We start from the raw sequence: 25,607 nt of genomic DNA on the forward strand, positions 1-25,607 counted from the left end.
CTTATTCTATGGGACAGGTTTTGGGGTGTACATTAGTTCTGCTCTTACTAACTCGTCCAGAAACACTGCCGTGCTTTCAATGATGTACACTGTTGTTCCTCAAATGATGAACCCCTTCATTTATAGCCTGAGGAACAGGGACATGAAAGGAGCCCTGAGGAAACTCATCATTAGGACACCTTCTTTCCCGTGACTGTCTCTTCTGCTTTGTCCTGGCATTTCTAGAAGGAACCAGCATCACAAGAATGCCAGGTGAACCAGAAAGCCGGACTCTTGTCCCACCAACTTATTCTAAAACGACTAGATAACATAGTGGCTAAGTGAATTTTAACTTGAGGTTGAAACCCAACTTGCTGTTGGCTTGGCTCAGTGATGTTTCAGAAATGAGTCCCGTTTCCTAATCTTGTTTCCTCCATCCATTCCTTAAGAAGCTAATGGAGGCAGGAGATACACTGATGTCGTTGGAACATCAAAAGAAGAAATGTGGAAATTTTGGATATGTCAGGGAGAGGATCTAATAAATTTGTGGACATAAGAGCCTTGAGTTTCCTGATCCCTTGGTTGGTTCTGAGAAAGATCTATATAGTCAAAGCTATGCTTTTTCACCAACTCAGTGGACATGAGTTTGAGCAAACTCTAGGAGATATGAAGGACAGGGAAGCCTGGCTTGCTGCAGTCCATGGTGTCTCAAAGAGTCAGACAAGATTTAATGACTGAACAATAACAAATGGTTTTCCAATAGTCACGTACAGATATGAGACTTGAACTATAAAGAAGGCTAACACCAAAGAATTGATGCTTTCAAACTGTGGTGTTGGAGAAGACTCTTCAGAGTTCCCTGGACTGCAAGGAGATCCAAGCAGTCAATCCTAAAGGAAACCAACCCTGAATATTCATTGGAGGGACTGATACTGAAGCTGAAGCTCCAATGCTTTGGCTACCAGATGGGAAGAGCTGACTCACTGGAGCTGGGATGCTGGGAAAAATTGAAGACAAAAGGAGAAGGGGTCAGCAGAGGATGAAATAGTTAGATAGGATCACTGTCTCAATGGACACAAATTTGAGCAAACTTCGGGAGACAGTAAAGGCCAGAGGAGCCTGGTGTGCCGCAGTTCATGGGGTCACAAAGAGTCGGACACAACTTAGTGACTGAACTACCACAGAACTGCATCCCACGGTCAAGCCTGCTGTGAAACATGTGGCGAGCTGTTCTTGCAAATTCCAACTCAGTCATTCCTGATACCCACCACAAATAAACTGTATGTGTACATGGCAACACCAGCATCCACCACAACTCAGTTTTCTGACCTCTGTAACTGTTATATTGTTGCTGTCTCAGTGGTTTGGGATGATTACAAGACATTCAATTTTGATCAGTGAGGAAGTGTTCATCTTTACTGAGATAAAGTAACCCTGATTCGAATGTGCCAAAACAATGTTCTCTTACATTACGAAGGCTTCAGAACTGGGGAATGTAGAGAAAAGGCGTTTACTCCTCCAGGTGGTGTCTTTAACCTGGGAGCAGTTGTTTCCCTTGTGAGCCAAGACAGCTGCGACACATGCAGGCATCATATCACAAAATGTTTACCGGAAACAAACAACGGACTCAATTGTCTGTGTCTTAATATTTAATATTGCATGGAGTCATCTGCAACATACACCCTTCATTCTCTTCACCATGAATAGGATCAAATGTCCCATCTGAAGCTCATCCGCAAGGTGGAGAAAATGCTTATTTTGAGAGCCTAAGCCTGACTATGTGCAATGCAATTCTTCCTTTGAGTTCCACCCTCAGAAGCATTAATAACACTTCAGACAACTTCTGACATGTACTAAAGGACTCAGTAAGATTAACTAGCATCATTGGGTTCCATGATGTGCTTATATTCATAATTTGTAAACTTACTGTTCTCACATACTCTTACTACTTTCTTTAACAATTAGGTTAGTTTTCCTTCATGTTGTATTATCAGCTTGTTTTTCTAATCTGTGTCATTTAATAAAATAAATAGTATTTATGCAGCAGAAATGAGCTCATTTCCAATACTCTGGACTTGTAAGTCATATGTGGTATCTTTTCAAAATATATGTTCTTTCTGATACTGCTGTAAATTTTCTTTCCTTGTAACTAGTTTTCTGGTGTTATAAATAAATCATTTTGAATAGTGCCTTATATGTGTCTGGTATAAATGAGAGTGTTGTGTAATTGGGATGGAAATATTGGGTATTAGAGATACCAAGTCTCTCTTGTGTGGTTACAATAAGCCTTCTTTTGAACAAATTTATACATATATTGGAAAGCTGTCAGACGACAGAGGCAGACACAACTGAGCAACTGAACTGAACTTAACTGGAAAGTTGCTGCTCAGCCTCTCAGTCATGTCCGACTCTTCCTGACCCCAAGGACTGCAGTATGACAGGCCTCCCTGTCCCTCATCATCTCCCAGAGTTTGCCCAAGTTCATTGTATCAGTGATGACATCCAGTCATCTCATCTCTACACTGTCTTCTCGTTCTGCCTTCCATCTTCCCCAGCATCTGGATCTTTTCCAATGAGTTGGCTCTTGGCATCAGGTGACCAAAATATTGGAGCTTCAGCTTCAGCAACAGTCCCTTCAGTGAATATTCAGGGTTGATTTCCTTTAAGACTGACACTGGAAACTACTGATGATCTATATCATCACCAACAAATTTTCAAGAATCTTGACAGTCTAGTGGGTATGAAATGATTGAATAATTCATGTCTATCTTATTATTAAATGATTGATAGAGTTTTCAGATACTTATTTCCTTTCTGTTAAGTTTCTGTTTGTGGTGTTTCTCCTGGGCTGCTTGTCTTTTTCTAATTGATTCCCGTGACTTTGTGTCACCAGGATACTATTTTCAGTTCTATGCACTGCAAATTTCTTTTTGCATGTGTTTATCACTTTGGGATATATTTTTTAAAGCTTCTGGGGAGTGATGGGATGAACACAAGTGCTTAGTTTTAATGCAATGTACTTGTCAATACTTTCCACAATGGTTTGTGCTCCCTAGACATTTTCTAAAACCCAAGGTTACTTCAATCTGAGGGATTCATCATTTTAGCATTTACATTTGAAACAATTCTCTTTCTAGAATTTAGTTTTGCCTTGATGGGAGGTAAGGATCCAAATTCATTTTTATGTCCCTGAATAAACCGTCCATTTATGTTCTGGTCATTTTCTGGGCTCTATATTATCATCAAGAAGTCTTATATTTACACCTGTACCAGTTTAATAGGTCTTAATTATTGGAGTACACCATTCAGCTAAAGGGCCTCCTCCACAGCTCAGCAGTAAAGATTCCACATGCTATGCAAGAGACATAGGAGATGAGGGTACAGTCTCAGGGTCAGGAAGATCCCCTGGAGGAGGAAATGACAACCCACTCTAGTATTCTTGCCTTGATAATCCCATGGCCAGAGGAGCCTGCCAGGCTACAGTCCAAGGGGTCGCAGAGAGTTGGACATGACTGAGCACACTTGGAGACAGAAAGCGAAGAAAACTATTAATATATATTGAAGCCATTTTGATAAATTAGAAAAGGTGGTTGTGATATAGTCATTGACCAGAGACAGGATTGTCACAGAGAATATATTGCAATTCAATTGTGTAAAATATACACAGTTAAGATTATGATCAGAAACATTTAATGACTCTTGGAGAGATAAACCCCAAATTTTTGTGTTGTTCTTTACACTAACAACTATGCTTTAAAATATGCTATTTGTGTAATATATAGCATATATTTTATAATTATATATAAAATATAATAAAATGACTTATTATAAGATTTTACATATGTAGTATAGTGTAGCATTATAGAATTGTATCCTTGGTCTCTAAGGATTTGCACAGTCCTGGGATCACAGTGATAATAAAATTGCTTGACTAATGAGGAGCTTTGGAAATTAAACCTCTAGGGAGTACAGAGACTGTGATCTGCCTGTGACCATCCCAATCAACAGTCCTTTCCCTGAAAAGCAGTAACACACCTGAGCCTCCTTCCATAGATGATCCCTCTTGCCCAGGAGCCTGGTGGCTCACTCAGTTCCTCTACCTCTCCTGAATACAGATGGAACACTCAGCAGAAATGTCAACCATCATTCCACTGTGATCCCCCCCAGGTAACATGATGTCCCTCAGTAAGGTTTGGAAATGAGGACAGGTGTCTCACTATAGGTTTATTTGTGATGAGAGAACATGCATCAGATTATTAGAACAAAGCTATCCAGAAGCTTCCTGCCTGACTGTCCATCATCTTCATTTCATGTTTCCTTATACTTTGCACCAGTACTCAAACACCTCTCACTTACTAGTATTGTATTCACGCTCTCCCATAATCAAGACTGTTTCCTCTTGAGTTGAACTCTGCAACTCTTATTTTACCTTTTTATTTTATATTGGAGTATAGCTGATTAACACTGTTGTGATAGTTTCAGGTGGACAGCAAATGGACTCAACCATACATATACATGTATCCATTCTGCCCCCTAAACTCCCCTCCCATCCAGGCTACCACATAACATTGAGCAGAGTTTCCTTTGCTGTACAGTAGGACCTCGTTCTTGTTCAGTCACTCAGTCATGTCTGACTCTGTGCAACTCCATGGACTGAGCATGCCAGGCTTTCCTGTCCTTCACCATCTCCTAGAGCTTTCTCGAATTCATGTCCATTGAGCCCATGATGCCATCCAACCATCTCATCCTCTGTCGTCCCCTTCTCCTCCTGCTTTCAGTCTTTCCCAGCATCAGGGACTTTTCCAATGAGTCACTTCGCATCAGGTGGCCAAAGTATTGGAGTTTCAGCTTCAGCATCAGTTCTTTCAATGAATATTCAGGACTGATTTCCCTTAGGATAGACTGTTTTGATCTCCTTGCAGTCCAGGGGACTCTCAAGAGTCTTCTCCAACACCACAATTCAAAAGCATCAATTCTTCGATGTTCAGCTTTCTTTATAGGCTAACTCTCACATCCATATATGACTACTGGAAAAACCATAGCCTTGACTAGATGGACCTTTGTCAGCAAAGTAATGTCTCTGCTTTTTAATGTGCTGTTTAGGTTTGGCATAGCTTTTCTTCCAAGGAGCATGTCTTAATTTCATGGCTGCAGTCAACATCTGCAGTGATTTTGGAGCCCAAGAAAATAAAGTCTGTCCTGTTTCCATTATTTCCCCATCTATTTGCCATGAAGTGATGGGACCAAATGCCATGATCTTAGTTTTTTGAATGTGGAGTTTTAAGCCAGCTTTTTCACTCTCCTCTTTGACATTTATCAAGAGGCTCTTTAGTTCCTCTTTGCTTTCTGCCATAAAGGTGGTGTCCTCTGCATATCTGAGGTTATTGATATTACTCCTGGCAATCTTGATTCCAGCCTGTGCTTCATCCAGCCTGGCATTTCACATGAAGTACTCTGCATACAACTTAAATAAGTAAGGTAATGATATACAGCCTTGATATACTCCTCTGCCAATTTGGAACCAGTCTGTTGTTCCATGTCCGATTCTAACTGCTGTTTCTTGACCTGCATACAGGTTTCACAGGAGGCAGATAAAGTGGTCTGGCATAGTCAGAGGCTTTAGCATAGTCAGTGAAGCAGAAGTAGATGCTTTTCTGGAATTCTCTTGCTTTTTCTATGATCCAACAGATGTTGGCAATTTGATCTCTGGTTCCTCTGCCTTTTCTAAATCCATCTTCAACATCTGGAAGTTCTTGCAGTAGTTTGAACGTTCTTTAGCAATGCCCTTCTTTGGGATTGGAATGAAAACTGAACTTTTCCAGTCTTGTGGCCACTGCTGAGTTTTCCAAATTTGCTGGCATATTGAGTGCAGCACTTTAACAGCATCATCTTCTAGGATTTGAAATAGTTCAGCTGGAATTTCATCACCTCCTCTAGCTTTGTTCACAGTGATGCTTCTTAAGGCCCACTTGACTTCACACTCAAGGATGTCTGGCTCTAGGTGAGTGATCACGCCATTGAGGTTATCTTGGTAAATTAAGATTTTTTTTTGCATAGCTCTTCTCTGTATTCTTGCCACCTCTTCTTAATATCTTCAGATGGGTTGTGGTGGAGAGTTCTGACAAAACATGGTGCCATGGAGGAGGGAATGGCAAACCACTTCAGCATTCTTGCCTTGAGAACCCCATGAAGAGTATGAAAAGGACGTTGTTGGTTATTTACAAAACAGAAATAGACTCACAGACTTAGAGAACGAACTTCTGGTTGCCAGTGGGGAAGAATGGAAGGAAGAATCCCAGTTTGGGATTGATATGTACACATTGCTATATTTGAAATCTGCATCTCTTAAAATAGGATGACTGTTATAAAATTGTCTGACGTTTGTTTGCGATCTTGTGGTGGTGGGTAGTGGGTGGACAGGAAGTCTGGTGAAGTTCACCTTATTTTCCCACTCCTGGTTCTTGCCATGTGTGCTTAGCCGCTCGCCTATGTATTATTCCAGTTGCTTGGCTCTGGGGTCTCTGGGGATGGAAGCACAATGTTCAGTTGCCTCCTTAGTCTGCTTCTCTCTATAAAATTACCAAGTAGTGTAGTATAAATAACACAGTTGCTTTCCTGGTGCTTCAGTGGTAAAGAATCTTTCTGCCTACTCAGGAGACATGGGTTTGATCCCTGATCCAGGAAGATCCCACACACTGTAGAGCTACTGAGCTCCATGCACCACAACTATTGAGCCTGTGCTCCAGAGCCCTAGAAGCACAACTGCTGAGCCCACACACTATAGAGCCCATGCTCTGCAAAAAGATAAGCCACAGCAGTGAGAAGCCTGTGCACCACAACTAGAGAGTAGGCCCTGCTGCAACTAGAGAAGAGCCCAGGCAGCAAGGAAGACCCAGCATGGCCAAAGATAAACAGAAATAAAATTATTTCTAAAATACAGTATGAATAGTGTACTATAAAAAAATGACTACCCTTTAAGCCCTTATGGGAATTAACAATGGATGACATTCTGCTTATCAGCCTCAGTTTTTTAAGAAAGTATCAGAGTAATATGCATACAGAAGACACGTTTCTTATTCTTCTGTTTATCTCCATCTCATCCCGTGATAATGTTTTGCTTCCTGCTGCTGCATAAAACCCACATTTGATTGTGTTGTCAGTTTCCATCTTTCTTAGCAGATTTGTCCGCAACATGGGACCCAGAAACAAAACAGGAGCTTCAGAATTCCTTCTTATGGAAGTGACAAAGGATCTGGAACTGCAGCCACTCCACTTCACTCTGTTCTTGTCCATTTACCTGGTCACCACTCTGGGAAACCTGCTCATCATCACGGCTGTCATCTCTGACTCCCACCTCCACACCCCCATGTACTTCTTTCTCTACAACCTGTCCTTTACTGACATCTGTTTAAGCACGACCACGATCCCAAAGATGCTGGTGAACATCCAAACACAGAATCAGAGCATCACTTATACAGGCTGCCTCACCCAGCTCTGCTTTGTCCTGGTCTTTGCTAGTTTGGAAAGTTTCCTCCTTGCAATAATGGCCTATGACCGATATGTGGCCATTTGTCACCCACTGAGGTACATGGCCATCATGAACTTTCGCCTTTGTGGTTGGCTGAGTCTATTCTCCTTGTTTATTAGCATCGTGGATGCCCTGCTCCACAGCCTGATGGTGTTGCAGCTGACGTTTTGCACAGACCTGGAAATCCCTCTCTTCTTCTGTGAAGTTGTTCAGGTCATCAAGCTTGCATGCTCTGACACCCTCATCAACAATATCCTGATATATCTGGCAACTATCATATTTGGGGGTGTCCCTGTGTGTGGAATCATATTCTCCTATACTCAGATTGTCTCCTCGGTTTTGAGAATGCCATCAGTGGGTGGAAAGTACAAAGCTTTTTCCACCTGTGTTTCTCACCTCTCAGTTGTGTCCTTATTCTACGGGACAGGCTTGGCGGTGTACATTAGTTCTGCTCTTATCAGTTCTTCCAGGCCGACTGCAGTGGCTTCAGTGATTTATACAGTTGTCCCTCAAATGATGAACCCCTTCATCTATAGTTTGAGGAACAGGGACATGAAGGAAGCTTTGAGAAAACTCATCAGTAAGATACCACTGCCTTTTCAGGACTGTGTTATTTAATTGCCACACACTTGTGTGTTTTCTAGTTGTTATTCTCTTATATAGGGCTTTCCTGGTGTCTCAGACAGTAAAGAATCTGCCTGTGATGGGGCAGACCTGGGTTCAATCCCTGGGTTGGGAACATCCCCTGGAGAAGGGCATGGCATCCCACTCTAGTATTCTTGCCTGGAGAATCTCCAAGGACAAAGGAGCCTGGCAGGCTATAGTCCATGTGTTTGCAGAGTCGGACACAACTGAGCAACTAAGCACACAGCACAGTGTTTGTATGTCTCTTGGGTTTTGTTAGCTTGTAGGAGACGGCAATGGCACCCTACTCCAGTACTCTTGCCTGGCAAATCCCATGGATGGAGGAGCCTGGTGGGCTGCAGTCCATGGGGTCACTAAGAGTCAGACACGACTGAGCGACTTCACTTTCACGTTTCACTTTCATGCATTGGAGAAGGAAATGGCAACCCACTCCACTGTTCTTGCCTGGAGAATCCCAGGGACGGGGGAGCCTGGTGGGCTGCCGTCTCTGGGGTCGCACAGAGTCGGACTCGACTGAAGCGACTTAGCAGCAACAGCAGCAGTGATTTTTAAGCCCTCTGTGTCATTTTTTTTGTTTATCCAGAGTTACTATCCTTTGCTGAAAATTTGCATTAAAATCTGTAAGCGTTAGTATAGAAATTTGGATTTCTCACTTCGCTTCTGTCAAGTTTGCTTCACATATTTTGAGGCACTATTGTTTGGTGTATATATGTCTCTAATTGTTCTATAATCTTGATTATTAACCATTTTATCTCTATCTGGCTGTCTACCTATTTCTATCTGTCTATCTTTGTCTAGTTTAACAGTTCTGACTTAAAGTCTACATTACTACTATATTAACTCTCTTTTGGTAACGATTCACCTAAGGTTTTCCATTCTTCCATTTGCAATCTATTTGTGTTCGTGGATCTACAGTGAGTCTCTTATAAATCACACATATTCACATCAGGTTTCTTTTGTCTTTTTCCCAATCTCTGTCCTTCAGATTAGACCATTGAATTCACTTATTTAAAGTATCTACTGACAAGGAGATACTTAATTCTCTACCTAAAATTTACTTTCTGAATAAACCATGTTTTTCTCCAAATATATACCCAGGAGTGGAACTCCTGGATCATATAGTAATATAATGTGTGTGTGCATGCTTGCTGAGTAACTTCAGTCATGTCTGACTCCCTGAAACCCTATGGACTGTAGCCCGCCAAGTTCCTCTGTCCTTGGGGTTCTCGAGGCACGAATACTGCAGCAGGTTGCCGTTTCCTCCTCCAGGAGATCTTCCCCACCCAGGGTTTAAACCCTCCTCTCCCGGCAGGTGAATTCTTTACTGCTAGCGCCACCTGGGAAGCCCCAGCTACAGTCCATGGGGTCACGACTTAGCAACTAAACAACAAAACAAAGCCTCAAGCATCCCTTTCATTTTCTTTTTACCTGTGCATAAAAAAATAAAATCACCTAGAAAGAAAATAAGCGGGTGAATCTTCAGAAGACATAATCATCAAATGAGAATTTCCCTGGAGATCAAAACGTAAAAAATGGATATGGTGAATGCAGAAGCGAAACAGTTCTCTTCTTAAAGTAACAGAACATTCTGCATAGAGACAATATTCCATTTTTATTTTCCTGCATTCCTGCCCTTCCATTCTCAGAGACAACTACAGTCTTAACTTTAGTGTGTCTCTTGGCATTGTGTTAAGCTGTTTTTATACACATGTATGAGTATGTGTGTGCATGTGTGGCTATTTGCATGTGTGTGTGTGTGTGTGTGTATGTGTGTGTCCCAATGCAAATGCCCTTTGCTTCTAGAAGAAATAAACTGTGATATTGTGAGACAGGAGAATAGAGTAGGGAGGTGACCTTAGTGAATCAGAATGAAATGTACTAAAATTTGTTCCCTCTTTCTGTTTCTATACATAAGCAAGATATAGTGGTCACTTCAGAACATGAATTCCTCCCTGAAATTAGACGTTATCATCTCAGGACTTTTCTTTATATCTCTCCTCTTCTTGTTCCATCCCTCACTATCCTTCTTATAATAAACTGTGTTATTTTGTCTAGTCATGATTATGCCATAAACAAATTACTACAGCGAGATTAAGATGTCTCAGATGTCAAGCATTTGCTTGGTGATATTGTCTATTTATTTAAGTTTCCTGTGACACAGGGGCCTTCATAAGGAAATGAAGATCCAAAAAACCAGTTAATCCTGAGTATTTTTATGCTAGGTGAAAAAAGAGAAGAAAAAGACAATCATGTGCTTAACAGCTGTGAATGTCAAGGAAAAATAGCTGTGGGAATCTTGCTTGTGTCAGTCAGTCAGTCAGTTCAGTCTCTCAGTCGTGTCCGACTCTTTGCGACCCCATGAATTGCAGCACGCCAGGCCTCCCTGACCATCACCAACTCCCGGAGTTCACTCAGACTCACATCTATCGAGTCCGTGATGCCATCCAGCCATCTCATCCTCTGTCGTCCCCTTCTCCTCCTGCATCGGAGTCTTTTCCAGTGAGTCGGGTCTTCGCATGGGGTGGCCAAAGAACTGGAGTTTCAGCTTCATTCCTTCCAAAGAAATCCCAGGGCTGGTCTCCTTCCGAATGGACTGGTTGGATCTCCTTGCAGGTCAAGGACTCTCAAGAGTCTTCTCCAACACCACAGTTCAAAAGCATCAATTCTTCGGTGCTCAGCTTTCTTCACAGTCCAACTCTCACTTAAATAAGGGAACCACCCCCCAAAAATCAATGATGTCAAAGATCATTTGACATGGACTTATGGTAGTCTTTTTTGTGTTAGTAGCTCAGTTGTGGCTGACTCTCTGCAACCCCATGGGCTGTAGCCCACCTGTCTCCTCTGTCCATAGAGTTCTCCAGGCAAGAATATTGGAGTGGGTAGCCATTTCCATCTCCAGAGGACCTTCCCAACCCAGGGGTTAAAGCCAGGTCTAAGTATATAGCAATTAAGATAAATAACCCAACTGTTTCAACACAAATAATAAAAACTCAAAAGAGAAAAATAGTATGGTTTTCAAGGTAGCTACAGCATGAGAAAAGTTAAATGAGTGATTTTTATTGTTTACACAATTTTTGAAGGTTATACACTATTTACAGTTGTTACAAAATGCTGACTATAATCTACATGTTGCAAGATACATCCCTGTAGTCTATATTATACCCAATAGTTTGAGCCACCTACTCCCCCCACCTCTCTATTGCCCCTCCCTCCCTCCCCGCTGGTAACCACTAATTTGTTCTCTATATCTGAGAGTCTGCTTCTTTTTAGTTACATTAACTTGTCTGTTGTATTTTTTATATTACATACCAGTGATACCATACAATATCTGTCATTCTCTGTCTGACTTATTTCATTCAGTATGACAATCTCTGGGCTTCCCTAGTGGCTCAGTGATAAAGAAACCGCCTGCCAATGCAGGATACCTGGGTTTGATGCCTGGGTTGGGAAGATCCCTTGGAAGAGGGAGTGGCAACCCACTGCAGTATTCTTGCCTGGAGAATCCCATGAACAGGGGAGCCTGATGGTCCACGGGGTCCCAAGAGTCGGACACGACTTGGTGACTAAACAGCAACAACAATAATGACAATTCTAGGTAATGACAATCTCTAGGTCCATCCATGTTCCTGTAAATGGCATTATTTCATTTCTCTCTTAAATTTTATTTTTAAATTTATTATTTTTTTCTTTTGTTATATTTATTTATTTTCTAATTGGAGGATAATATTTTACAGAATTGTGTTGGTTTCTGCCAAACATTAGCATGAATCAGCCATAGGTATACAATTGGGGGAAACTGCTTTACAATGTTGTATTGGTTTTCTGCTGTGCAACAATGCAGACCAACCATAATTATACGAATGTCCCCTTCTTCCTGAGCCTCTCTCCCTTCCAAACCGCCTCTCCAGGTCATCACAGAGCACCAGGCTGGGCTCCATGTTATATAGCAACTTCTCCCTGGCTATCTGCGTTACACATGGCGGTGTATATATGGTGATGATGCTTTCTCCATTTGTCCCACTCTCTTCTTCCCCTACTGTGTCCACAAGTATTTATTCATTTATTTGGCTACATCAGGTCTCAGTTGTGGCACGTGGGATCTTCACCATGCCATACTTATTCCCAGGGCAAGTGCTGCAGTGCAGTTATGCTCAGGGCTGTCTGAGTCAAAGTCTTAGCCTGGATGATTGATGTTGCTATGGTTACTTGTGCTGACTCCATGTTCATGGTGCAGAATTTCCCATTAATGAAGAAAATATGCCTAGGTCCATTCAGCTCTAAACATTAGTATACTAGTAAGCTGTTCACACCTTGGAGACTTTCTCAAAACCATCGATTCTCAAGAAAAATGCAAAAATGTATGAAAGCAACCAGAATTTAGGGAATCAACTCTCGCTTGTTTTGGGCAATCAATAAGCACATTCTCAGGGGTCTTAACACAGGAAGTAGAAGTGTCATTGAATTGATCCTGGCACATAAACTAGGGACTCCTGCAGGTGCCAGTACCCAAGCCACCCAGTCTGTAATGGGGCCCAACAGAAAAAGAGGAAGAGGATCTGACTATCATGATTGATTTTCAATATTTATTTCCCTGACATTACCTGCTGATTATACAACTGAGACAGATGTATCAAAACATAAAAGTAATAGAGAACAGATCATGTTACTGAGTATCAGGGGATTAATTATTTCTAAATATGTCATAAAACCAGAGAAGGAAATGGCAACCCATGCTGGTATTCTTGCCTGGAGAATCCCATGGACAGCAGAGCCTAGCAGGATATAGTTTATGGGGTCGCAAAGAGTTGGGCACAACTGAAGCAACTTAGCATATGTTATAAAAACTTGGAAATAAAGGACAGGATGGGTCCCATTGGGCTACTAGCTAGAGAATAAAGGAAAGGAAAAATAGGTCTACAATTAATAACCTATTCATGGAGATTAATTACTATGGTTCATTTAAAATCTGAAATAGTATGATGTCTTTTCTCATTAGCTTTCAAGTAAAAATGTGACTGACAGCTAAACAGGAAAGAGTATGCATGTATTTATTTCATACACTGTTTTGTGTGGCAGGGAAGGTAAGAGATTCTAGATATAAGGTTTCGTTTTCTCATCCAGTTGTGAGCATCTTAAATAGCAAGTCCTTTACACCAGGGGCTAAGGTCCCTGCTAAGTAATTAGCACAGACTAAAATGTTTAAAATACCACAACTACAAAAGCATTTGAAGTATCCAAGTGAACTTTGTTCAATTTCTTTTTTTCTTCTTAAGGCTAATGACAATCTTTTCCTCTTTTACAAAGATTTTTTTTTTTTAATTTTTGGCTGCTCTGGGTCTCCTTTGCTGCAGGTGGATTTTCTCTAGTTGCAGTGAGCAGGGGCTGCTATCCTTGATAGTTTTTTCCAGTGAGTCAGCTCTTCACATCAGGTGGTCAATGTACTGAAGCTTCAGCTCCAGCATCAGTCCTTCCAATGAATATTCAAGGTTGATTTCCAATAGGATTGACTGGTTTGATCTCCTTGTTGTCCAAGGAGCACTCAAAATCTTCTCCAGCACCACAATTTGAAAATATCATTCTCTGACACTCAGCCTTCTTTATGGTGCAACTCTAGAGTTGTTGAATGTTTTCTGTTTCTTAATTTCTCACCTCAGTTTTACAGAGCAGAATCTGATTTTCCTCTGTGATCAATCATTACTGTGGTCAATATACACAGACTTCCTACTCCCTTTTTAAACTTTAATTATCACCTTTTATCAATTTTCACATAATAGATTCAACATACATTTTCTCCACACTGGAGAACTTTGGATTGAATTATGTCCTTCATATTCAATTTTATTATGATAAAAAAAGACAATGCCCATGCACTAGTGTGCAGCTTTGTCCATTATTTAGTAGATTTCATGAGATTTCATCCATAATTGAAGATATAAATGATGATCCATGTTTTTAATATTCACTTAAAACATTTTCTCTAAGAACTTCAGTATTTTCATGTGGTCATCAATTTACTTTACATTTTAATGCTTTCAATATGAATTGTCTTAGTTTATATTTTTCAAGATATATTTTCTGAAAACAAACTAATGGCGAGGGACTTCCTTGGTGGTCCAGTGGTTAAGACTTCACTTTCCACTGCAAGGGGTGCAGGTTCAATCCCTGTGTGGAGAGCTAAGATTCCACAGGCTTTGCAACCAAAAACCCAAAACATTAAGCAGAAGGAATATTGTAATAAATTCAATAAATACTTTAAAATTCATCCATATCAAAAAATCTTTACAAAATAAACTAATGACAGGATGGCATTATAATATCACCGTTCACCATCTTAATAGCAATAAATTTTGAACATATGAATATTGAGTAAAATATGGAAAGATTCATCTGGGGCTCACAGAAAGATAAAGCTTTTCATGTTCCATGTTTCACCAAAAGACTGGAAACATTAAAGGATAGGCAAGGTGGAGCCAAGTGGCTCTGCTGATTTATCTCCATAAGTAAGTCAATACTTACTTTTTCAGGTAATATGGATTAAAAAATAAAACTTGACCCCTTTCTTACACCACTCACAAAAGTCAACTCAGGCTGGATTAAAATTTTTTAATGTACCACCTGAAATGTAAAACTCCTGAAGAAAACACAGAGGTTAAGTTCTTTGATACTGGTTTTGGCAATGAATATTTGGATTTGAACACCAAAAGCAAAGGCAACAGAACAAAAATAAAAAAGTAAGTGGCCCAGTGATTAAGACATTGCCTTCCAATGCAGGGTTCAAGCCCTGGTCAGGGAGCTAAGCTCCCACATGCCTCACAGCCAGAAGACCAATTCATAAAACAGAAATAATATTATAACAAATTCAATAAAGACTTTTAAAATGATACACAGTAAAAAAAAAAAAATCTTTAGGAAATAAACAAGGAAGCTACCAGAAACTAAAATCTTTTGCATAGGAAAGGAAACAAACAAAAAAGGACCTTAATTTGATAAATTCCTTCTTTTCTCCCAAATTCATGTTGACTGATTATCTCACCCTGAGAAGCTAAGAGGACACTATGTTTTCCTCTCCACCTCTTTTTAAAAATACATACTGGGACTTCCCTGGTGGTCCAGTGGTTAAGAATCCACCTTCCAATTCATGGGACACAGGTTCAGTTCTTGCTGGGAGAACGAAGATCCCACATGTAGTAGGGCAACTGGCTCCATGCTCCACAACCAGAGAAAGCCTATAGGCCACAATGAAGACCCAGTGGAGCCAAAATAAATAAGTAAATAAAAAATATATATTCATTTGAGTTTTTAACATGACAATTTAAATTATCCTTATTTTTAATTGAAGGGTAATTGCATTACAATATTGGTTTCATTTCTGCCTTATATCAATGTTATAATTTCATTAGGTATATATATCAAATTGTCATGTTAATTTCCATTGGCTATGTAAAACAGATAATGGAAATTAACATGATAATTTGATATATAAACCTAATGAAATTACTACTGCAGCCAGAATAATGATCATATCCATCCCTTCACATAATTACAATATTTTGTAATTAGTGTCCTCTTTCTATCCCAACCATTCTCCTAAAAACATTCCCCTCAGTATCACTATAGAAAGAAGGCCTAATTCAGGTTCTAATTTGATAGAACCTGACCAAAAAATCATAATCAAAAAGTTCACACACATTTTAAACATCTCAATATTAGAGAAGAGCAAAGTCAGTTTTCAAGTCTAAATTGAACTGTATTAGTATTGAACTGTATTTGGAATTTCATCACTGCAGCACTTTGGTGAAGTAAGAGTCAGGCATTGGTCCAATCTATTATTCTTGTTTGTTGACTCATACGGGAGCCCAAGTACAACGTAGGCGACCCAACTACAAAGAGGAGATGTTCCTCAGGTAAGTTTGCACAAGGCTTGCTTCACATCTCTGTTCCTCAGGCTGTAGATAAAGGGGTTCAACATTGGAGGGACCACCGTGTACATCAAAGAGGCTATTGCTGTCTCCTTGGAAGAGTGTGTAAGTGCAGAACTAATGTACACTCCAAAAGCTGTCCCATAAAATAAGGAAACCACAGAGAGATGAGATCCACAGGTGGAAAAGGCTCTATATTTCCCACCAGCTGAGGGCATTCTCAGAATGGAGGAGACAATTTGAGTGTAAGAGAAGATAATGCCAAGGAGAGGAACACCACCCAATATGCTAGTCACTAAATATACCAGGATGTTATTGATGAGGGTATCAGAACATGCCAGCTTGATGACCTGATCCAGTTCACAGAAGAAATGAGGGATTTCCAGCTCTGTGCAGAAAGACAGTCGTAATACCATCAGAGTGTGGAGCAGGGCGTCTGCACTGCTCATGACCAGGGAGAGTAGAATCAACAAGCCACAGAGGCAGGGCTTCATGATGACGACATACCTCAGTGGGTGGCAGATGGCCACATAGCGGTCGTAGGCCATCGCTGCAAGGAGAAAGTTTTCCAAGCCTGCAAATAACAGGACGAAACAAACCTGGGTGAGGCAGCCTGTGTAACTGATGGATTTGCTCCGTCTTTCAATGTTCACAAGCATCTTGGGGACTGTGGTGGTGCTGAAACAGAGGTCAGTGAAGGACAGGTTGGAGAGGAAGAAGTACATGGGGGTGTGGAGGTGGGAGTCAGAGCCGATGGCCAGCATGATGAGCAGGTTGCCAAGCACAGTGACCAGGTACATGGTCAGGAATAGACCAAAGAGGAGGGGCTGCTGTTCTGGATCTTCTGAGAGACCAAGGAGGAGAAATTCTGCCACATCTGTTTGGTTTTTGGTTTCCATGTTGTGGCTGAGTCTGATGAGGAAAAAAAAAAAAAGTGAAAACAGAAACAGACTCATATACCTAGAGATCGAATTTTTGATTGCTGGGGGGAAGGGATAGTTAAGGACTTTGGGATGGACAGGTACACACTGCTCTATTTAAAATGGATAACCAAGGACCTACTGTATAGCACAAGGAACTCTGCTCAATGTTATATGGCACCCTGGATGGGAGGGGAGTTTGGGGGAAAATTCATACATGTATATGTATGGCTGAGTATCTTCACTGTTCACCTGAAACTATCACAACATTGTTTGTTAATCAGCTATACTCCAATTCAAAATAAATTTTTTTTAAAAAAAAAGAACAAATACATGTGATAGGACACATAATTGATGTACAAGAACCCATTCTTTTGGAACACTGTAACATCTATATTGTAAATTGAACTGAAAATATTTTTCATCTTTTTCTTTACCTTCTGTCCTTCTTTTAGTCTTACTTTCTCAACCTCTTTTCTTTCTGTCCTCTGTACTCACTATAAACTAATTTATTCTTTCCCACATTGTATCAACTAATAGAAATAAAATGCAGAACAATGTATAACTTATTCCTTGAGAATTCTCCAAAGCTTCCAACCGGCAAGCAGGGAAAACAAAACCAAGCATAAGGAAAGGGGATGGAGGGCTAAGCTGGGAGACTGGGACTGACATATTCACATTGTTGTTCAGTCATAAGTCATGTCCAGCTCTTTGTGACCCCATGGACCCTCCAGGGTTCTCTGTTCATGAGGTTCTCCAGGCAAGAATACTGGAGTGGGTTGCCATTTCCTTCTCCAGGAATATACACATTACTATATAAAACTAGTATCTATTTTATAAATAGATAAATAATATCTATTTATACATAAAAATAGATAACTAATAAAGATCTACTGTATAGCACAGGAAACTCCACTCAGTACTCTGTAATGACCTATATGGGAAAAGAATCTTAAAAAATAAAAGAGTGGATAGGGACTCCCCTTGATGGTCCAGTGGTGAAGAATCCACCTTCCAATGCATGGGACCAGGTTCAAACCCTTGTTGGGGAACTAAGATCTCTAAGATCTTAGTGATGCCCCTTGATCACTAAGCCCCCAAGACACAGCTACTGAGCCCATGCCCCACAATTACTGAGTCCTCACACCCTGGAACTCTCACCACATAACTAAAGCCTGCATGCTATAACTAAGGCCTGGTGCAGCCAAAAATAATAAGTAAATAAATATTTTTTTAAAAAGTGAATATATGTATAACTAATTTACTTTGCTGCATACCTCCTGAAACTAACACAACATTGTAAATCAACTATACCCCAATAAAAATTTTAAAAATAAAATAGTGAAGTGAAAATCACTCAGTCATGTCTAGCTCTTTGCAATCCCTTGGACTGTACAGTCCATGGCATTTTTCAGGCCAGGATACTGGAGTGGTTAGCCTTTCCCTTCTCCAGAAGATCTTCCCAACACAGGGATTGAAGCCAGGTCTCCCACACTGCAGGCAGATTCTTTACCAGCTGAGCTACCTGGAAAACCCCAAAATGAAATAACACACACACACAAACCATAAGCATACTAGACATGGGCTTTAGAGCAGAATTTTTCAAACTGTTTCTTGCATCAAAATCCACTGGAGTGTCTGTCCAAACCCATATTGCTGGCCCCACACTCAGAATATGAGTCTCAGAAGATTGGGCATGGGACTCAAAATTTGCCTTTCTAACAAATTCCCAAATGTTGTTGTTGCTGGATTAGGTTTTACTTTGAAGACCAATCTTCTGGAGCCCAGATCAATGTGGAGCTAGAAAATCAACTCGTTCACATGTTGGTGCAGACCCAGCACAGTTAATGGGGAAAACAATGGCCTGACTCACCTGTGTTCTCTCAGTGCTTTGGGAGTTCATGTCCAAAACTCAGTTCAACCACTCCCTTTTCAATGGTCATCAAATTCTATCCTTTCTTCTCCCTTTCCATTCTGCCTCATTGAATTCTTATCACAAAACTGTGCTATAAGCATTGTAGTTCATAATGGCATTAACAGGTATCACTGAAATAAATGTATTATTAACTGCTCACACTACCACCAGCACAGTGTTCTAGTGTGAGGCATACTTTTCAGCACTTTTCTCATTCTCATGAATTCTTTCTGCAAATATGTTTGATAAAGAACTTATATTAAAAAATTTAAAGTGCTCTTACAACTCAATAATAAAAGACAAGTAACTCAAATTTTTAAAATGGACAAGACTCTTAATAGATTTTCTCAAAAAAAGATACATAAATGGTCAAAAAATCACATAAAAATGTGCTGAATATCGTTAGTAATTAGGAAAATGCAAATAAAAGCTTCAGTGAGATGCCACTACAATACCCACTAGATAGATTATAATAATAATAATAAAGCAGACACTACGAAGTGGAGAAACTAGAGCTGCTGGGAATATAAAATAGTACAGCCATAAAAAATTTCTTAAAAATTTAAGAACAAATACTATATGACTTAGCAGTCTCATGCTTAGGCATTTACCCAAGAGAAATGCAAACATGTGTTCACATAGACATTTACATATACGAATGCTCATAACATCATTCACAGTAGTGAAAAGTGGAAGGAATCCAAATGCCCATTAACCAAAGAATGGAGGGGGAAAAAAGCATTTCCATACAATGGAATGTCATTAACAATGGAATACCATGAAGAAATTAAAGGGGACAAATTGCTGATATATGCTATGAATGAACCAGAACCTTTTATACTAAGTGAAAGAAGATAAAGACAAAAAACTACATATTATGTGATTCCATTTATATGAAATGTCCCCATAAGGCAAGTTTATAGAAACAGAAAGCAGAAAAGTGTTGGTCAAACTGTAAGGGTGGGAGTGAAGATTAACTGTGAAAGGCAATGAGGGAGCTTTTTCAAAGTGATGGAAATGTTCTAAAACTGGATTATGCTGATAATCACACAACTCTATAAATTTACTAAAATCATGGACTCATACACTTACAGTGGGTGATGTTGTGCTATGTAAATTGTACTTCAATAAAGTCGGTAAGGGGGATTCCCAGGAGGCGCTCGTGGCAAAGAATCCACCTGCCAGTGCAAGAGATGTGGGTTTGATCCGTAGGTCTGAAAGATCCCCTAGAATAGGAAATGGCAACCTGCTCCAGTATTCTTGCCTCAAACGTTCCATGGACAGAGGAGCCTGGTGGGCTACAGTCCATAGGGTCACAAAGAGTCTGGCGTGACTGACAGACTAAGCACAAAGTTGGTAAACATTAAAAAAAAAGATACAAATCAATACCAAATATTGGCAAGGAGGTACTATGGCAAATCTCATACACTGTCAATATGTCATTCTAACTAATTTTATTCTCTGTTGATCTATGAGTCAGGTTCTTTTCACATCCTCCTGTTTGTCTATGGCACCATGGAAAGATAAAGATAAGGTAAGATGAAGGTATGGATGCAAAATACTTGGCACTCCAGCAAGAGCTGGTGAAATGACTCGCACTCAGACTTCCAGACTTTAGAACTGAACTGCTGTCACTAGGTGAGGAAACGTCGGGGAGTACAGATTTATGTATCAGGAAGGGTTGACCAAAGTCCATCACTTGCCTTTGAAAACTTCCACCTAATAAATCCTTACCCTGATTTTGAAACTCTTCTAACATGTGACCACAAGGGGGGGTATCTAGACGTGACAGCAACAGAAAAGAGTCCACACTCAGAACCTGAGATCAAGATTAGAATATGATACTTGAGGACTTTGGGAGTCCAGCGGTTAAGAACCCACCTGCCAATGCATCCTGGTCTGGGAAGATCCCACATACTGTAGAGCAACTAAGCCTGTGCACCACAACTGCTGAGCCCATGTTCTAGACTCTGTGCCCTGCAACAAGAGAAGCCAACAACGAGAAGCCTGTGCACAGCCACAGAGAGTAGCCCCCACTTGTTGCAACTAGAGAAAGCCTGTGTATAGCAACGAAGACCCAGTGTAGCCAAAAACAAATAAATATTTTTTAAAAAAGAATATGCTACCTGAAAACATAAGCTATTATGTGAATGAGACTCTCTTTTCTCCCAAGAGTATTTAACACATAATATGATGAGACTACTTACATATTCCAAAAAAGAAGAATTGGAGGAAATAGAAAGTGCATGGCATTTTGAAAATGAAGGGAAAATTAACTAAAAAGCAACAATCTGTTAGTGTGTTAAAGCACAATCCTGGGGTGAGGAAGATAAAATCTCCCAACACAAGTCTCCAGTCTGCTTGACAGAAGAATTGCTACAACAGTAGGAAGAGGGAGAGAATTGTCAGTCTTAAAATGGAAAAAGCAAAGTGAGAAACCTACATCCAGATACCTGGAAACCTCGATAATCATGGGACTGAAAATTGTAATCGGTAAAAATGGCTTATTATACTCTGCATGCATGAGTGCTAAGTTGCTTCTGTGGTGTCTGACTCTTTGCGACACTCTGGACTGTAACCTGCCAGGCTCCTCTGTCCTTGGGATTCTCCAGGCAAGAATACTGGAGTGGGTGGGTTGCCATGCTCTTCTCCAGGGAATCTTCCTGACTCAGGGATCGAACCTGCATCTCTTAATGTCTCCCGCATTGGCAGGTGGGTTCTTTACCACTAGTGCCACCTGGGAAGGCCCAGTATACCCTGAGAAAACCATTATTCAAAAAAAGACACATGTACCCCAATGTTTATTGAAGCACTATTTGCAATAGCTAGGACACAGAAGCAACCTATATGACCATCAATAGATGAATGGATAAAGAAGTTGTAATATATATATATATATATATATATATATATATATATACACAATGAAATACTACTCGGTCATGAAAAGGAATGAATTTGAGTCAGTTGTTGTGAGGTGGATGAACCTAGACCTTGTTATACAGAGTGAAGTAAGTCAGAAAGAGAAAAACAAATGTTGTATATTAATGCACATGCATGGAATCTAGAAAAATGGTAGACACAAACCTATTTGAAGGACAGGAATAGAAACGAAGATGTAGAGAAAGGACATGTGGACACAGTAGGGGAAGGGGAAGGTGGGAAGAATTGGGAGAGTAGCGCTGACATGCAAACACTACAATGTGTAAAATAACTGGCTAGTGGGAGCCTGCTGTGTAGCACAGGGAGCTCAGCTTGGTGCTCTGTAATAACCTAGAAGGATGGTATAGGATGGGTGTGGTGGGAGAGAGGGTCAAGAGGGAAGGATGGTCAGGAAGGAGGGGATTTATGCATGCATATAGCTGCTTAGATGGTAAAGAATTTGCCTGCAATGCAGGAGACCCTGGTTCAATACCTAGGTTGGGAAGATCCCCTGGAGATCTTAAATTAACAAGTTTAAGAGATGTCCATTATCTCCATTAATGGACAATTACTTGTAAATCTCCTTTTCCTTTTCTTTTTTGTTTTTCCTTCCAATGTAGCCCAGCCAGTGAGATCTGTCCCTTCGTTCATTTCCTTCTTTTTATGGTAGACTATGGGGCTTCCTTGGTGGTTCAGATGGGTTGAAAAGAGTCAGACACTACAGAGTGACCAACACTTTCACTTTCATGGAAATAACTGGGCTTCTTGGTGGCTCAGACAGTAAAGAATCTGCCTGCAATGTGGGAGAACTGGGTTTGATCCCTGGATCGTGAAGATCCCCTGGAGTAGGAAACAGCAGGCTACTCCATTATTCTTGCCTGGAACATTCCATGGACAGAGGAGCCTGGCCGGTTAAAGCCCTCATGGTCTCTAAGAGTCAGACACAACTGCACACACACACACACACACGGAAATAATTAAACTCAGCAATATGATTGATTCCATATTGCTTTTGTTGGGGGCATATCTGTCTCTGTTGTATAAAAACTGACAATATTAGGAAAAGAAATGTGGAAAATTAGTATGGCACTTCAGAACACCTTTCTTCTATGACTATAAATGCCCCATCTATGTCTAGATTAAGAAGCCTTGCCCACTTGCTCCCAAAAGAATCCTTTATGTATCAGGATCAACTTAAGAGCATTCCAATTTTCTGTGTTATGGTGAGTTCCTAAGAATATAACCATTGATTCACCTGAAACATGCAAGAGGTATTTGACTATGTCCTGGGTGCATCAATGATTATGCCAAATATTCTGTTGAACCAATGTTTTAGAAAAATTTTATGACAGGAATAGCTCCATTGTTGTTGTAACTAAACTCACTCTGAGTTTAATTGTGTTTAGTCGCTAAGTCATGTCCAACTCTGTGATTTTGGCCTGCCAGGTTCCTCTGTCCATGGGATTTCCCAGGCAAGAATACTGGATTAGGTTGCCATTTCCTTCTACAAGGAATTTTCCTGACCCAGGGATTGAACCCATGTCTCCTGAACTGGCAAGCAGATTCTTTACCACTGAGCCACTTGGAAAATCTCAAATAGCTCATTAGGATACCAATATTTGGAACTGATTGGCCCTTGGTAAACTCTGCTTCAACAAGGACAAAATATGTGTTTTTAACATGAAATTACAAAAGCTAGCAACTGTAACAGCATCATTTAAGATTTGACTCAGTCACTCCTGAGTTTAATTATGTCTCCAGCACTTGCTCTGTAAACGAGGAAATATTTTCAACTGTGGGAGAAGCCCCAATCCCATTTGGACAATAAGAACCATCATGAAACCTTTCAGGAATGCAAGAAGGCTGAGCAGACAAAAATCACAAGTACAGTGTTTTATATACAAGACACTCTTAATATTACTTATTGTGATTTGTTTCCACAATGGACACAAGTGGCACCTCTGGGCATGGTTTATTATAGAAGAAAAGTGATTGGAAGAGTAAGACAAAGGAAGGAGGAGAAAGGAAGAATATCTTTAGCATGATAACTAATTTTCAGGGATATACTGAAACTCCTGTTGGGAATCTTGCTTAGATAGAGAAGCAGGAATTCTCCAGGCAAGAATCCTGGAGTAGGTTGCCATTTCCTACTCCAGGGAATCTTCTTGACCAAGGGATCAACCCCACATCTCCAAATTGCAGGCAGACCCTTTACCATCTGAGCCACCAGGGAAACCCCAGAGAAACAGGAGGAGTGCACAATTCAAATGACATCAGTGATTAATGCTCCTTTCTCATGGACACATGATAAAACATGTCACAATTAAAGTGAATAAATTAGACTTCGATGTATCAACCCAGATAAAAAGTTCAGAGAAAGAATTTGCCCCCAAAAACATCTATATCACAATACAGTTTAAAAGCTTTAAAATAACAAAATATTAAAAGTTCAATTCTTATTATGAAACATTGCAAGCATAAAAAAAGTACAGATAACAAAGTCCACCCACTAAGGACCACTAAATTAAAATATATTGCCATAATTTGCAGTAGATATTCTAAAGAATTAATATTTTTTTCATATTCTCAATTACTTTTCATTCCCAAAGGGAACCATGATAATGAACTTGGTGTTCACTATTCTCCTCTGATTTTAATATGATGACTGAGTACTTATAAATTATATTCTTGTTTTGCATTTAATCTTTACACATTGTACATGGAATTTTGCATTTTAAAATAATGTTTAATGTCTCGGTACAGCTTTTTCTGGTTCATTAACTATCTTACCTAGTTCCTATGTCTTATTACATCACTATTTATTTATCCCTTTTCCTATAGTGGGGCACTATCATTATTACCTTTTACACCCAAACACACACACGTAATGTGTAAAACAATTTTAAATAACACATGGAGAACAACCAAATTCAAGATTCTGGATGCCTCTGGGGAGAAGGAAATGGCAACCCACTCCAGTGTTCTTGCCTGGAGAACCCCAGAGATGGGGGAGCCTGGTGGGCTGCCGTCTATGGGGTCGCACAGAGTCAGACACGACTGAAGTGACTTAGCTTAGATTAGAGATGAAAGTGAACTTAAAAGATAGATTCTATTTATTCATATTTTTGTTAATTTAATAAAAGAACTCTGGAGCTTCGCTGGTGGCTCAGTGGTAAAGAATCTTCCTGCCAGTGCAGCGGGCAGGAGACATGGGTTCAATCACTGGTCCAGGAAGATCCCACATGCCATAGAGCAACTAAGCCTGTGCACCACAACTATCTAGCCTGTGCTCTAGAGCCAGGAACCAGAACTGTTAAAGCCTGTGCACCCTAAAGCCCATTCTCTACAAGAGAAGCTACTGCAGTGAGAAGTCCAAGCCCCACAACTAGAGAGTAGCCCCTGCTTGCCACAGCCAGAGAAAAGCCCATGAAGCAACAAAGACCCAGCACAGCCCAAAATAAAATAAATAAATCAAAGAACTCTGATGACAAAACAAACAGTTTTACTGATTCTGGAAGCATGGATAGATGCTTATTTATTCTATGGTGCTCTGCACTTTAAGATATTTCATATATTACTGAAGAGAAGCCAGTAGACTGGGATCCGCTTCATTGTCCACCTCTTCTTTCTTAGATTATTCATCATCATGAAATATTTTCAATACTAATTTTTCTTCTATAAAGTGGTATCATGAGCCAGCAAGGAGAAGGAAAGCAGAAGCTGGGTGCACCCCTCTGCCCCTTGACAAAGTAATAAAGGGCATGTAAGAGAAGTTTAGA

General features: G+C 40.2%; 2 protein-coding genes across 2 annotated transcripts; one reads left to right on the forward strand and one right to left on the reverse strand.

Annotated features, from left to right (window-relative positions):
• Window positions 1-7,162: 7,162 nt before the first annotated feature.
• On the forward strand, window positions 7,163-8,125 carry LOC120864019 (olfactory receptor 7G1-like). The gene has a single exon (XM_040240790.1). The coding sequence runs from the start codon at window positions 7,172-7,174 to the stop codon at window positions 8,123-8,125; it is 954 nt and encodes a 317-aa protein (XP_040096724.1). The 5' UTR covers window positions 7,163-7,171.
• A 7,927-nt stretch (window positions 8,126-16,052) lies between these two features.
• Window positions 16,053-17,027, reverse strand: LOC120864003 (putative gustatory receptor clone PTE03). Its single transcript, XM_040240776.1, has one exon. It carries the CDS (start codon window positions 17,025-17,027, stop codon window positions 16,053-16,055), a length of 975 nt encoding a protein of 324 aa, XP_040096710.1.
• Window positions 17,028-25,607: the final 8,580 nt, after the last annotated feature.

This window comes from Oryx dammah, unplaced genomic scaffold (genome assembly GCF_014754425.2).
Source record: "Oryx dammah isolate SB20612 unplaced genomic scaffold, SCBI_Odam_1.1 HiC_scaffold_5, whole genome shotgun sequence".
NCBI classification, from domain to species: Eukaryota; Metazoa; Chordata; class Mammalia; order Artiodactyla; family Bovidae; genus Oryx; species Oryx dammah.

What these genes read in the sequence shown, in the direction of transcription:
- LOC120864003 (XM_040240776.1), bottom strand. Translation starts at nt 17,027, where the DNA reads ATGAGTCTGTTTCTGTTTTCACTTTTTTTTTTTTTCCTCATCAGACTC.
- LOC120864019 (XM_040240790.1), top strand. Translation starts at nt 7,172, where the DNA reads ATGGGACCCAGAAACAAAACAGGAGCTTCAGAATTCCTTCTTATGGAA.